Here is a 12422-nt window from a genome sequence, read left to right on the forward strand (position 1 = left end):
TGTGTTTTTTTTCCATTAACAGAGTTTGCTTTTTGTTCAGGAAAAGGCTATATCCACCCTCCATCTTTAAGCATGTGTGTGTGTGTTTTCTTTCTCATAACTTCTCCTTGTGAGCTAATGGGCATAATAGTTGCATTAATGAGGTCACACAGAGGCTCAGGCTTTCCAGGCAGTCACAGGCAGACTTGTGAAGAGTACATGTCTGCAGCTGCTTTGGGTGGAAGCATGGATATGCATGCCTAACTCCCTAGACCACTCCACCCCCTCTCCTCACCCACTCACTGGTTACCTGACCTAAAGATTTCCCTGCAAATCCATCTGGCAGGCTGGATTTGTTCTGTTCTTGAGGATGGGAAATAAGCTTTAGATCTACCATGATGTCTTTATCAACAGCAACTGAACCAGGTTCTTTTTTGCATCATCTCAAGACATGTGCAATCAATAGCCTTTTCACTTCTCTGACATGTAACAGGCTTGGGCTAAAGGGCTGATTAAGATCCAGACCATGCTGTTACATACAGAAAGAAAATGTTGTAGAGTATTTGTAAAAATAAACACCATCAGCCAAGCCCACCCTGCAACAAATCATGAGCAGTCTCATAAAGGCCCTTTACAGTCCCTGACGGACATGATGTAAGTGTTGAGTGGCCTGAGCAGCCCCTCCTCAGTCCCTGCCTGTATGCTCTGGAAACGACATGTGCACCCAGTCAGGCACACTCCCTCCCTCTAGAGGGTCTGACACTGCAAGGAAAAAGACAGTGCTGCTTTTCAAACTCGCATCAATACCTGCTATGTGTTGTTCAAAAGCCACCTGGGCAATGCTGCTACCCTTGTGTGCCATAGGAACATTGCAATCACAAGAGATGCATCAGATGGAAAATGAAAGGTAGGGTGATACAATTGTGATTTTCTGGAGGGGAGCTTTAAGGGCATTAGCCACCTCCATTAGAATTACATTTATGTTCCTCTTGACTAGGGTCATAGGGCTACTTATTATAGGACCTCACTGCCTTTGCATGTTGTGGAATATCTAAGACAAAGTAGCAGATAACTAGGAAGCTTGTACTCTTAAGCAGAAACTTTAAAACATCAGAGAAAAAAAGCAGGTTACAGCTACCATTACAAAGCATGGGAAGCGTGTGCCATTAATCCTGTACCTGTATTGTACTGTAAATATATATGAAATTTGACTTCTCAATTTCATTTTATGTATACCTTGGAAGTTTCCTACAGAAACCCTCTCTTCTCCTCCATTTCATAGTCCGTAAGTTAAAAGCCAGCATTCTAAAAATAGTTTCTTTCCTGTTTAGGTCATTTGGTTTTCTCTCCATGGTTTCCATAGGGGCTCTCCTGAAAGGGGAATACAGCAGTGCAATTTGATGCTGAAGGTTATGTTCTATCCTATTATTTCAGAGGCCCTCTAAATATACTCTATCTTACATAAATAAAACAAACTCATGTGAGGAGGAGGATAGTCTCTCACTTACCTTCAGGGTAAAAATAAAAGAATTAAAGATGCATTGTTAAACACACTACCACCATCTGGAAGTAGTTAGCATGGGAAAACAATAAAAAGCCTATCAAAGTTTACAAGGCTAGTTGCCTGCAGTACTCGATTTAGCATCCCCTTTCATTCATTTATTCTACCCACACACAGTGTTAAGTAATTTTAAAATCCAAACAGTTTGGAGAGCTCCTGCAGTTATTTATATGATAAAGCCCAAGATGAGGTTATCATGTTCACCTTGCAGCAACAAATGCCAATTTGCACTCCATAAAGCACTGTACAGTTTGTAGCTGTGCTTGTAGAAGGCTGTAGGGCATCAGCTGTAGGAAGAAAAGTACAGACAGCTAAATTTCTAATATTAGCTGGCACAGGGAAAAAAATATTTCTAAGCACTTCAAATTCAAATGCATTGGTAAGACTTACTTATTTTAAACCAAGACCAAGAGCTTATCATGCTTTTTATGAATTACTACTTTGGTCTTCTCCAATTGCTCTTATGAGCATTCACAGCACATGCAGCCCAAAGCATGCACCACAGAAATTATGTTTGCTCAGGTCCTAAAGACAAGAAAACTACCCTGTTCCCAGAGCAGCCACTGTGCAGGCATAAGTTACAGACATGAATGGTGTGTTTCATCGTATCATATTTGTACAGCAAGGTTGCAGTCTCAGATTTTAGCTGCTTTTGTATTTCCCTTTTAGTAACTCCAGCGATATCTGTGTCTCATACCCTGAAATTATGAAAATCAGAGCTCAAATGTTTTAATTTTTTTTCCTACGTGATTCCACTTGTGTGTGTTAAAGTCACAGCTCCCCCATTACTCCATTTTACAGAATACTCAAAAAACCCCATGTCAATAGTAAAGGCAATTTCAGTCCTTTTTCTACAATGTTAAGCATCCTTTCAGTTCAACTGGTTATATATTTGGACACAGTGCTTGTTCTTACAAGGTGCTGAGTGCTGTGGACCCCATCTAACAAGTTACTTCAGCAGAGCATGTACATACATAAGGGCTTTGAAGCCAGAACACCGAGCACCTTCCAGGATTTAGTTGGTAGTCTATGGCAGATGTATCCTCAAGATGTTTTCTCTGGTAGATATTACTGATATCAAAGAACACAATTCCATATCCTAATTCAGAAATGAAGATACTTTCATAGACAAGTGGCATCTCTGCCTTCTCTTTTTACATTGAGGGCATTTTGTAATGAAAATTTACTTTACCACAGTATGGTGTCCTTCACTGCAAAAACTAGGTAGCTCTCTCTAATCAACAGGTATTTGCTCAAGCAAATATTAGCTCTTCAAAGAGCATCTACATTGGAAGTAGCTGCAGTTATCTCAGTTGCTTTGTGTCAGAGCAAAGCTTTTTGTTTGCTTCTTTTCTATTCCTTGTTCTTTGCACTTCAAGAGACAATAGGTTGAATCCAAAGCTTTTAATTACAGCAAAGCAGCTCCACAAGCAGAATAACTGATTTATTTGGGGATCTAACTCCTAGTTTATTATTTTAAGACATTTTGAAAGCTGTCTTTGATAGTTAATCCTACCTGCTTCAACACCTGGTAGAAGGGCAGGACTATTACTATTACCCAATGATGAAGCTCTCCCAGTTCACAGGACTTCTCTCTAGGTTCAGCAGGCCAGTTTAAACAGGCATATAATGATGCTCTTTACCTGCAACTGACCTTCTTGTGTAACTTTTTCTGGCTGGATCTGTGACTCAGCCTGTTAGACATCATAGCCTAATGTCAATAAATGCTGGAGGGATCAACAGTTACACCTCAGCCACTACATTACAAACCAGAGTTGGCTGTTAGACATAAAATTGCTTCAGCCAAGAATCTGTAGTGCTTTTCTCTTCATGTACCAAGTATCACAGAAGACAGGAAGACAGCAGAGCTAATGAAGCAAAATACTAGCCCAGCTCTTAGAATGGCACAAGAGCTTGAACATAGCAAGACCTCCCCTTGCTCCCCCACCCCAAGGTTCCCACAGCTGTTCAACACTGCTGTGTGGCTCTCCTGCCAAACAGGTGTCCCTGCCTCCCTGAGGGCTGGTAACAAATGACTACTTCAGTTCAATTTGTGCAATGGAAACTGTTTCCATTACAAGCATAAGTGAAACCTATCCAAGCAACTGATTCTGGGATCCCAAAGCACACATGTTTTCACAACCTATACTGACGTAGCCTTAGCCTTTCCATTAAGTTGGTCAGGTCAATGATCTCTTTGTTCCTTAGCTCATGAAACACAGGTTGGCAAACACCACCATCACTAAGGCAGGTACTGCTCTAAAGCCCTGGTTTAGCAGCTTGGATCCAGGTCTGCTCAGAGCCTTAAATTTAAGAGATTATTAGTGAAGGAGAACCACCACAAAAAGCTTACACACACATTCCTTCCTTATGCATAATTTAAATACTGTCAACGCTTCCTTGCAGCCTAGTAATTCCTACATTAATCATTCTGGAAATCAGTTTGGTATTGAACAGAAAAATTGCATCACGTTGTAACAATTTGACCAATCCTAAGCAAAGGCTGCCAGAGGTCTATCAGTTAACTGCACACTGTGACAGATTTTTACATGACCTGGTGTTTTAAGTTGATCATGCATGATCAGGGCATTTCAGCTTTCCATTACATCCCTCACATATGAGAGGACCAGGACAGATAGCTTGAGCTATATTCCAGACTAAGCCTTATGTCAGTTGTTCCTTTAATACATGTTTAGGAACAAAACCTGTATGTTAACATGAATCAGCATGGCAGGTTTGACATTTTCTGGACACTGGTATACCTCAGTCACAAGATACATGACATAGCTCCATCCATCCTTGAAAGAAGGGTCACTGAAGTCCCCTGGGGAATGACAGGTAGGTGTTTGCCCGGGAGGGATACAACAGTCTATCTATGGCAACCAGACTAGCAAAATTCAGTAGTAAGAACTAACTTGACTCTTGAAAACTTGATTAAGCTACAGTTCAAATCATACTATCTGCATTTAGGTTATACTGACTAGCAGTCAGTTTTGCTTATTTAAACAAGTACTTATCTGTATCACAGATACTCAGCATTTTCCATAACAGATGATAGTAGGTTTTTCTCAGGTGTTAAGCTCAACACTGCAAGTGAAGCCTACTCTGGCACTAGTACAGTACTAAACTTGCACCTTGAGTGTTTAGCTTTTATAACCATTTATAGGTATGTTTCTCTCCCTTATGTGACCCAACATAAGCTTTGTTATTCCATTCAAGAATTCAGAGTAGCTGTGCAAACAATGTTTCATTTAAGAAACACTGAGCTCAAATTCCCAGAACTATTCTAGGACTTCCTCCTACACAGACTTCTACTCTTTTAGAACAGGTTTTTCCCCAGATTAAAGCTAACATTCAACTCAATACTTAAAAGCTTCTTTATTTTGCTGTTAGACTTGGGCTTTAAGGACACCTTAAAAATCAGTTACATAAAGATTGATATTGAAAAAAAATATTAAAAAAATGGAGGTGCAGTTCCAGAAACACCCATAGCATCTTCAAATATAAAAATATATCCAAATTATCATCTAGAAAAAAGTGTGCCACCATTGCTGCCTTTAGCTGGTCCTGCCAGCTTTTGGGTCATAACTCCTCATTGCAGAGCTCATATTGGAAGGAACATCTCCAAGGTTCATGTCACAGGCAGGATTCATAGCAAACTGCTTCAGTGCAGCACATGGTCCCAACCTTAAGTTTTTTGAAAGCGTTCCATAGTTCTCCCTTGAGCAGCAGGTAAAAAGCATCCAAACATCTCCTGGGACGCATATGTCATATACACAAAGCCATCTTCATCTTTGTAGTCCCTGTACACTTCTGCCATTGTTAAGGACATACTGGCTAGGCTTTTGTTGTTCACCAGCAGGTAGAAAGCTTGTGTAGCTGTTAAAGCCATCCTGCTTCTAATTGAAGGGAAGAGAAAGAGAGGATTAAGTATTAACAGATTTAATAAGGTTCAATTTCAGTCATAAAATATATTGGAGAGACAAGTTGCATGAATTACATACAAAAAAAATAGCATGTAGAGTCATCAAGTGGTTTAGTGTCTTCATCAGCAGGAAGGTAACTGTATGTTTGGAAGCTGAAAGACTTGTGCTTTGAGGAAAGCCTTACATTGTTAGAACATGAGTGCTATTGAACCTGGGCTTTGAGCTCCCGATTACCAGGGAAAAGCGTTGAGCAGAAACCAAGAACTTCTGCAGCACAGCTAAAGTAAAGGATTCCAGCATGGTCTGTTACATTTATTATGAAGTCTACCTCCAAAAGAAGAGTCCTTTCCAGAGACATTACATAACAGGATCAGGATGTAAGTTGTCCAAGAGCCAAAAGTACCTTTTACACAACTTATCATCTACAAAGATTTTTTCTGTACCTTAAAAAGTGTGTTGGCAAGCACATAGCTTTCGTACTTTGTCAGAGAACATCCCTTAACACTTTGTGAGGCTTCTTCTCTGTAGTGTTTTACTAAGAATAATTTAAAAGCACATTTCAAGCCACTCACACCTAGGAGTTGCTTTGAACCTGAGCAAATTCAGCATAGTGAAGAAGGAGAGCAAGGCAGCAACAGCTGTGAGCAGAACTGAACCACAGAGCCCCTGTGCCAAGTTCATCAGGCAGGAAGAAAGCAGAGCAGGATTCCAATGTAGTCTTTACTCACTACAGTTAGGGGGAAGACAGAAGACTTTATGAATCCAGAAAAGGTTAGACCACGTCTTTTCCCCACAGGCACTTGTGAAAGCATCTGTTGATTTTCTTGCAAGAGAGGGAGGCAATTGCCAACACCTTGATCCTCCTCACCAGCCAAGAAAGCAAGATGCTCCAGCACAGCACTAGACACACCTGCTCAGAGAACAGCAGCAAGCCTCAACTGCAGCAACAGCCCCACAGGAACCCACCACCTACCTTATGATGGTTATGAACTGTGTCATGGTTAGTTCCTCGGGAACAAGAAACTTGGTTTTGTCCAAAAGAGGAAGGTATTTCTCTTTATGGTATCTCTCAACTATTACCTGTGGTAATTAGAGTCATACTTAGAAAACCCCAGACTACCCCGGTCCTTCCCCTCCACCCCTCCCGCACGTCACAGAACGGTTCCCAGCGGTTATCTCTAATTATCAGCATTGACCTCCGAAAATAAAACTGAGATTTACCGGGATTTTTGTTGGGAACTTCGCCCGGATTCCTGCTACTTCTTCCAGCCTGGTGGCTGCGCGGGAGACAGGAGAACGTTACGCGTGCACGCATCCCTCACCTCCGCCCGTCCCCCGCCGTGCACCCGCCACCCCTACCGAAACTCTTCCTCAGCTTGAACGGCCGGACCGGCTGCGCCCCGGGCACCGCCTGCATCCTCCCTCCCGCCGCGGTGCTCCGAAGAACACTACTAGGTACCACCGCCGCAGCGCTGCGCTTCTTATGGGGCCGGGGCAAGGCCCCGCCCCGCCCCGCCGCGCCTGGTGCTGCGGGATGAGCCGCCCGGCTCGGCACTGGGTCTTGTCTCACCACGCATTTTCCCCTCCTCAGCTCGCCACCGGGGGGCAAAGGGAGGAGGAAATGCGCGGCCGGTGAGCCTGCTCTAGTCCCTCCCGACGGCATCCTTTCTATTCCTAAATTACCTAAGGTGAGAGAGATTTTACAGGCAAGGCAGTAAAATACTCTGTGAGAGGAGCTATCCTATGGGGTAGTTGAAGGATGCAGCTTAAGGTTGGAATGTCTCCATCTGTCTTCCCTTTCCAGATGGCTAGTCCTAAAGGTTAGTTACCTTCTTCATATTTACAAACTGCCTCCAAAATACTTCTTTGGTTTTAGGGGAAAAAAACAAACAAAGAGACAAAACCAAACTCATTTGTCATACCCTCAGGCTGCCAGATTGCTTATCTTCTGACTGACTTGGGAGGTGAGTTTTAATTCTATTTTTGTCTCCAAGGCATAGCTGTGATTTTAAGGGTTTCCAAGCAGACTTCAGGTCCATCTGTTTGCCAGATATGATGAGACATTCCCTGCCTTTTTGGCTCTTTGACCTGCTTTTACTTCAGCTGCCAAGATGGCTTTGCAGACAAACAAAATCAGCAAGGAATACAGTTAACCTAGGGCTGGTTGTTGTTTGTGTAAGTCATCTCAGTGGATGCTGGAACTGATCCCCAGTGCTCATTTGTTTTGCTTATCTCTTTAAAATTACAGTCATTTTCATTTTATTTGATCTACCAGGCTATGGGCAACTGGAAGTTGCTATCATTTATGAGTTATGATTTATGAGTTATAGGGTTGTCTGCTTTGTCAAAGCAAAATCAATGACTGTCACCTAAGACCATTTTGAAAGCAAAAGTCTTCATTAAAGTGTTTGTGCAGTACATATGCATATGTCATGATTTTAGACCAACCTTTCCAGAACAGAGTTTCCAGTGATTGAAGTTGTTAGCTCTACTGGGCTATCGTTTCCTCTTGGTCTGAAAGTAATGAGCTTTAGTGACAGCACAAGCTCCCCCATGTGGTACTGCTGTAATGGACCAAAGGGAATTGTCCTGGTTTTACCTGCTTGATGTCCGAAGATGACATTCATAGGAGTCCTGTAAGTCCCTGAACATGAAAGTGCAAATTTGCAGTTTCATACCTTATCTAGTCCAATTTCATTGCTACATACATAGCCTCTTCCCGAGTCCCAGGTTTGCCGCTGTGTAACTGAATTTTGGTATATCCATTTTCTCTATTCTAAAGTGATCCCAGCTTCACGGACCTAACCATATAGAGTCTGGCTCAGAAGAATTTATCAGTTTTCATTGCTTGCCCTGTCTCTTGTCTACTTTGTCATCTCAAATACCTGAATTTTCTGGGAAGTGGGTAAGGAAGTAGGGATAGAGTGATGAAGGGGCTCTAATGTAATGCCTTTTTCTTAGACTATTCTGTTTCATTCATGGTCAGGTTGCTCAGAAAAATGTCTTTATCAGTGTTAGAGAAGAGGCCTGAAGAGTTAGGAAAAGTAAGTGTCCTCAAACTGTTCTTGTTCAGTAGTTATTCTTCATGCAAATCATATAGTCTGTATGGATATGCAAGTCTTCAAGCAAAACATAGGCAGCTCAGAAAAAAAAAAAACCAAGCCTGCTCTGAAGAACTTGAAATCTGAATGTCCCAGGTGAGATAAAACGAGGTAGAAATAATCATGGCAGCTGCAAAAACCCAAGATGCAACGAACACGTGCAACATTGAGAACACCATTTTGGGAGGAGGACTGTGGTACAAACATTAACTGGTTCCACATTTCTGGGGTACAAGCACAGGACCACCCTGCCTCCTACAGAATCAAAAACAAACAGAAAAAGGCAGATACATAAACATCAATATTTTACATGTGATTGTATTCGAAAACTAGAGAATGCCTGACCAGCTGCCTGCTGCATGCTAAAATCACACTTCCAAAGCTTTACAGTAACTGCTGCAAGAAGAAAAACAAAATATAAAGTACAGAGTGCTTAAGCAGAGAGGTACATCTTGCTTCCAAAAAGGTCCAGCCTTGACATACCACAAAGACAGGATAACACCATAACGTTAACCTGTCTGGTGTGACTACTTGCCAATTAGTGGATCTGTAACTTAGTATTTCCTTAAAGAGAAATGTTAAACATTGCTTTGAACGGTGAATTCTTCTTGAGTTTTGTGAATTCTCCTCTGTTCTTTCCTGCTCTGAAGCAAAAGGTTTGAATTACATTACTGCAGCACGTATGAAAGTTTGAATGATGTTGTCTGTGATCTGCTATGGCTTGGGTTGGTTGATTTCAGTTCTGTAAAAACAACAGCAAAAGGTTGTAAAAGATGATGAAGGTTTTGCATCATTGTATTGGAGTCTCTTCCTTCCCTCTGCCAGAGTTTTTGAACACTCAGATGTGTCACAGAGGCATGACATCTCCAAAAGAAGACATCTACTTTTCTCCAAGTGTTGTGTGATTAACAGCACTCCTTTTGGGTGGATCTGTGACCTGTTGTGGAGCTGAGGATCAAGAGCTGCCTGCATTAACCAGAGAACTGAGATGCTCTGATCAGACTACTCAAGCAGTATGTGTGCCTGCTATGAGGCTCTAGCCAAGATTTTGCCTCTTGTAGAAACCATACAGCTAAAATCTTGTAATTTCACTGCATTCTGCCCTCAGAAGCCTCCTGGTGCTCTCTGGTACTCCTGTACCCTCATGGTTTAAAGTGCTGTAAGGTTTAATGAATAGGAGTGATCAAGGGCTCTGACTCTGCTTAGGAAACTGAAGCCATAGTAGTTTAAAACTAACCACCTGGCTGCCTGCCTCTCCTGACAGCTGGAGGCTGCCTCTCCAGCCAGTGCAGTTTGTGCCTGCAGCTTGAGATCTGATCCGGGCTTGGTTAATAAGCAGTACAGTGGCATCAGTGCCTGTCCACTCCTACCACCAGGGCAGTAGCATCCAGCACACTGGTAGAGTGGGGTCAGGGGTGTTTTAAATTGCCAAAGCTTCATCTGCCAGAGCTCAGGAGAAGGCAGGGCTCCCAGACTGAATCTGGACCGAAGCTTGTTAGTCTGTTATGCCAAGCTAGCTGAACAGCGCAGTGCCTAATGAAGGCAAGCCCAGGGGTCAGACTTAGTCAAGAGAAAAAAAATATATGTAAATGTAAAAATGTGGACAGCATTAGAAGTGATTCGTGTTCCAGTGGAAGAAATCTGCTTCACTCTTACATGGTGAAAAGAGCTCTAGTATGTCATAAACTGAGATTGCTTTTTCTTCATAAGTCAGTATGCAGGTGCTACTGAGTTTATTCCAGCGTAGCAAAACTTGGATGACAAATGGGGCTTTGCTCTGGGTATAAATTCCATCCAACATTGAATAATCCTGAACACAATGGATAGGTAAGCAAGAGAGGATGAGGCTCTAAGTGCAGAAGGCACAAACCAGTTAAAATAACGGTTTGAATATGAATGATGCAGTGCTAAAGGAACCAAGATTTATTTATTTAAGCAGCCTAACTGAATAGGAAGAGAAGCTGAAGCATGATGTTCTAGGGAAAAAATGTGACTTGGCGAAATGAAGGCTTATTTGTTGCACTGAGAAAGTGTATGAAGTTCTACAGTATTATGCAGTTATCTTAAATACATGCTTTCATGCGGGTTGTCTGTCAGTGCAAATAAAATAGTCAAGAGGGGTTTGAAAAGCTCTCAAGCAGTCAGACTCAGCCAGACAATTTAATGGGTTTTAAAAGAGCCATGCTGAATATTTTCACGCTCCCTGAACTTGGCTAGTTACAGTAGGGAATCCTTTGCCTTCTTCTTCCCTTCTGAAACTCTAAACCTGTTTGTTTCTTTTCCTGTGTCACAGAAGCAGACCTACACTTGTGGGCAAGCCTGAAGTAATTGTGTGCCGGTAACTAACTCTGAATTCATAAGTCTTTATGCAAAAAAGCTAGCCTGAGTACTCTTATGTTTTAGGGAATGCTCAGTCCTGTATCTCAGATTTATGGTCTGAACTCATCTGCTAATAAGACTCAGATCACAAACTGAGCCTCTCCCAAAATGCTGAGGTAAGTTTGAAATTCCCCAGGAGTATTTCTGGGTTGATTGACTGCATTTATATGTACTTCTGGTTCTTTTCCCTTGTCTTCTGATTTTTTAACCCTAATATTGAACCTAGATCATATCTCATGGCTTTTTTAGCATAGGCACAAGGATCAGAAATTAGTTCTGCTACTTTTAAATGAGAGGCTACACGACTGTTTTGCACCAGACCTTGGGATTCTGAGCTTGAAATGTCTCCTCTGCAAAAGAAATTTCAGTTAGATTAATTTCATCCCTTCTCCTTTAACTGTCCTGCTGGTGTTCATCTCACTGGGATGGGGTCATTTTCTTATGCTAGTTTTTTGGTTTCACGTGCTCTAATCGTGCTTTTCTTGAGAGCTCTGTCTTCCATTTAAAGACTTTGAGACCTCTCTCAACATTACTTCATTAAATTTTCAACAATATTGAGAGCGCTGAGGTACAGTGAGGTATTCTCAGTAGTTTTTAAATTTTTCCACATGCTAAGTGCTTCTGTTCTAAGCATTTGAAATAGAGAAGAATTTGAGACCTAGATTCTCTGTAAATTCTGCAAGTGTTGCTCAAATTGGAGGTTCTAACTACATGTAAAAAGAAAATAAATAAATCAGTGACTCTTTGAGGAAAGCAGACATAAGCTGGCAACCTGTTCATCAGTGTTCCTCCAAGTACATATTTGGTTTTCTGTTTCCTGCTGTACCAATGTTTCACCAGCTTTTTGTCCATACAGGAGCTGAGCTCAAGTCATAGAAAGATGCTAACAAGAGAAAAACATCACTGGATCCTCCTTTCCCATCATTTGCTCTCTAGTTATCATTGCTAAGATGCAATGTATTATGTTTTCTACCTACAGAAGAAACATAATTGATGTTGTTCTTCCTAGCCAATTTCCTTCCATATCTCCTTGAGAAACTGAAGAAGTGTTCTTCTGGGTGGAGAAAACACTTAGTTTTTCCTTGAGGTATAGAATCATAGAATCATCATAAAGTAGTTAGGGCTGAGAAGGACCTTAAGGATCACCCAGTTCCAATCTGCTTGCCATGGGGAGGGGCACCTTCCAGTAGACCAGGTTGCTCAAAGCACCATTCAAACTGGCCTTGAACACTGCTGGGAAAGGGGCAGCCACAGCTTCCCTGGACAACCTGTGCCAGCGCCTCAATGGATTTCCTTTTGTAAAATACCATGACCTTCTGTAGTCATGTTTACTTTGCAGCTAGCAATAACTGAATAATGCTGTTCAGAGTTTCTTGGTAACAAGGTCCTTCTGTGGGCCTGGGCCTGGTTGAGTGTTGTTGCTGAATCATTGGCATCTTTAGAGAGTGTGCATATTTGCTCATGAGAAACTGCTGG

The 12422-nt window shown here is 41.9% G+C and overlaps 1 protein-coding gene and 1 long non-coding RNA gene across 2 annotated transcripts; both read right to left on the minus strand.

Annotated features, from left to right (window-relative positions):
- Window positions 1-1900: 1900 nt before the first annotated feature.
- On the minus strand, window positions 1901-4370 carry LOC133219012 (uncharacterized). Its single transcript, XR_009727328.1, has 2 exons — window positions 4303-4370; window positions 1901-2065 (listed from the first exon to the last, which is right to left on the minus strand). It is a non-coding gene; the product is annotated as an uncharacterized LOC133219012 (long non-coding RNA).
- A 533-nt stretch (window positions 4371-4903) lies between these two features.
- On the minus strand, window positions 4904-6963 carry MAP1LC3C (microtubule associated protein 1 light chain 3 gamma). The gene is made up of 4 exons (XM_061366004.1): window positions 6826-6963; window positions 6688-6743; window positions 6440-6546; window positions 4904-5439 (listed from the first exon to the last, which is right to left on the minus strand). The coding sequence occupies exons 1-4, from the start codon at window positions 6881-6883 to the stop codon at window positions 5229-5231; spliced, it is 432 nt and encodes a 143-aa protein (XP_061221988.1). The 5' UTR covers window positions 6884-6963; the 3' UTR covers window positions 4904-5228.
- Between the last annotated feature and the right edge of the window lie 5459 nt (window positions 6964-12422).

This window comes from Neopsephotus bourkii, unplaced genomic scaffold, assembly GCF_033783945.1.
Source record: "Neopsephotus bourkii isolate Nb327-2 ecotype Australia unplaced genomic scaffold, CSIRO-AGI_Nbou_v1 NB_1292, whole genome shotgun sequence".
NCBI classification, from domain to species: Eukaryota; Metazoa; Chordata; class Aves; order Psittaciformes; family Psittacidae; genus Neopsephotus; species Neopsephotus bourkii.

What these genes read in the sequence shown, in the direction of transcription:
- MAP1LC3C (XM_061366004.1), bottom strand. Translation starts at nt 6,883, where the DNA reads ATGCAGGCGGTGCCCGGGGCGCAGCCGGTCCGGCCGTTCAAGCTGAGG. An exon ending in CAAGCTGAGGAAGAGTTTCG is followed by an intron (nt 6,744 to 6,825) that starts GTAGGGGTGGCG and finishes TCTCCCGCGCAG; the next exon opens with CCACCAGGCTGGAAGAAGTA. An exon ending in CAGTTCATAACCATCATAAG is followed by an intron (nt 5,440 to 6,439) that starts GTAGGTGGTGGG and finishes CCCTTCAATTAG; the next exon opens with AAGCAGGATGGCTTTAACAG.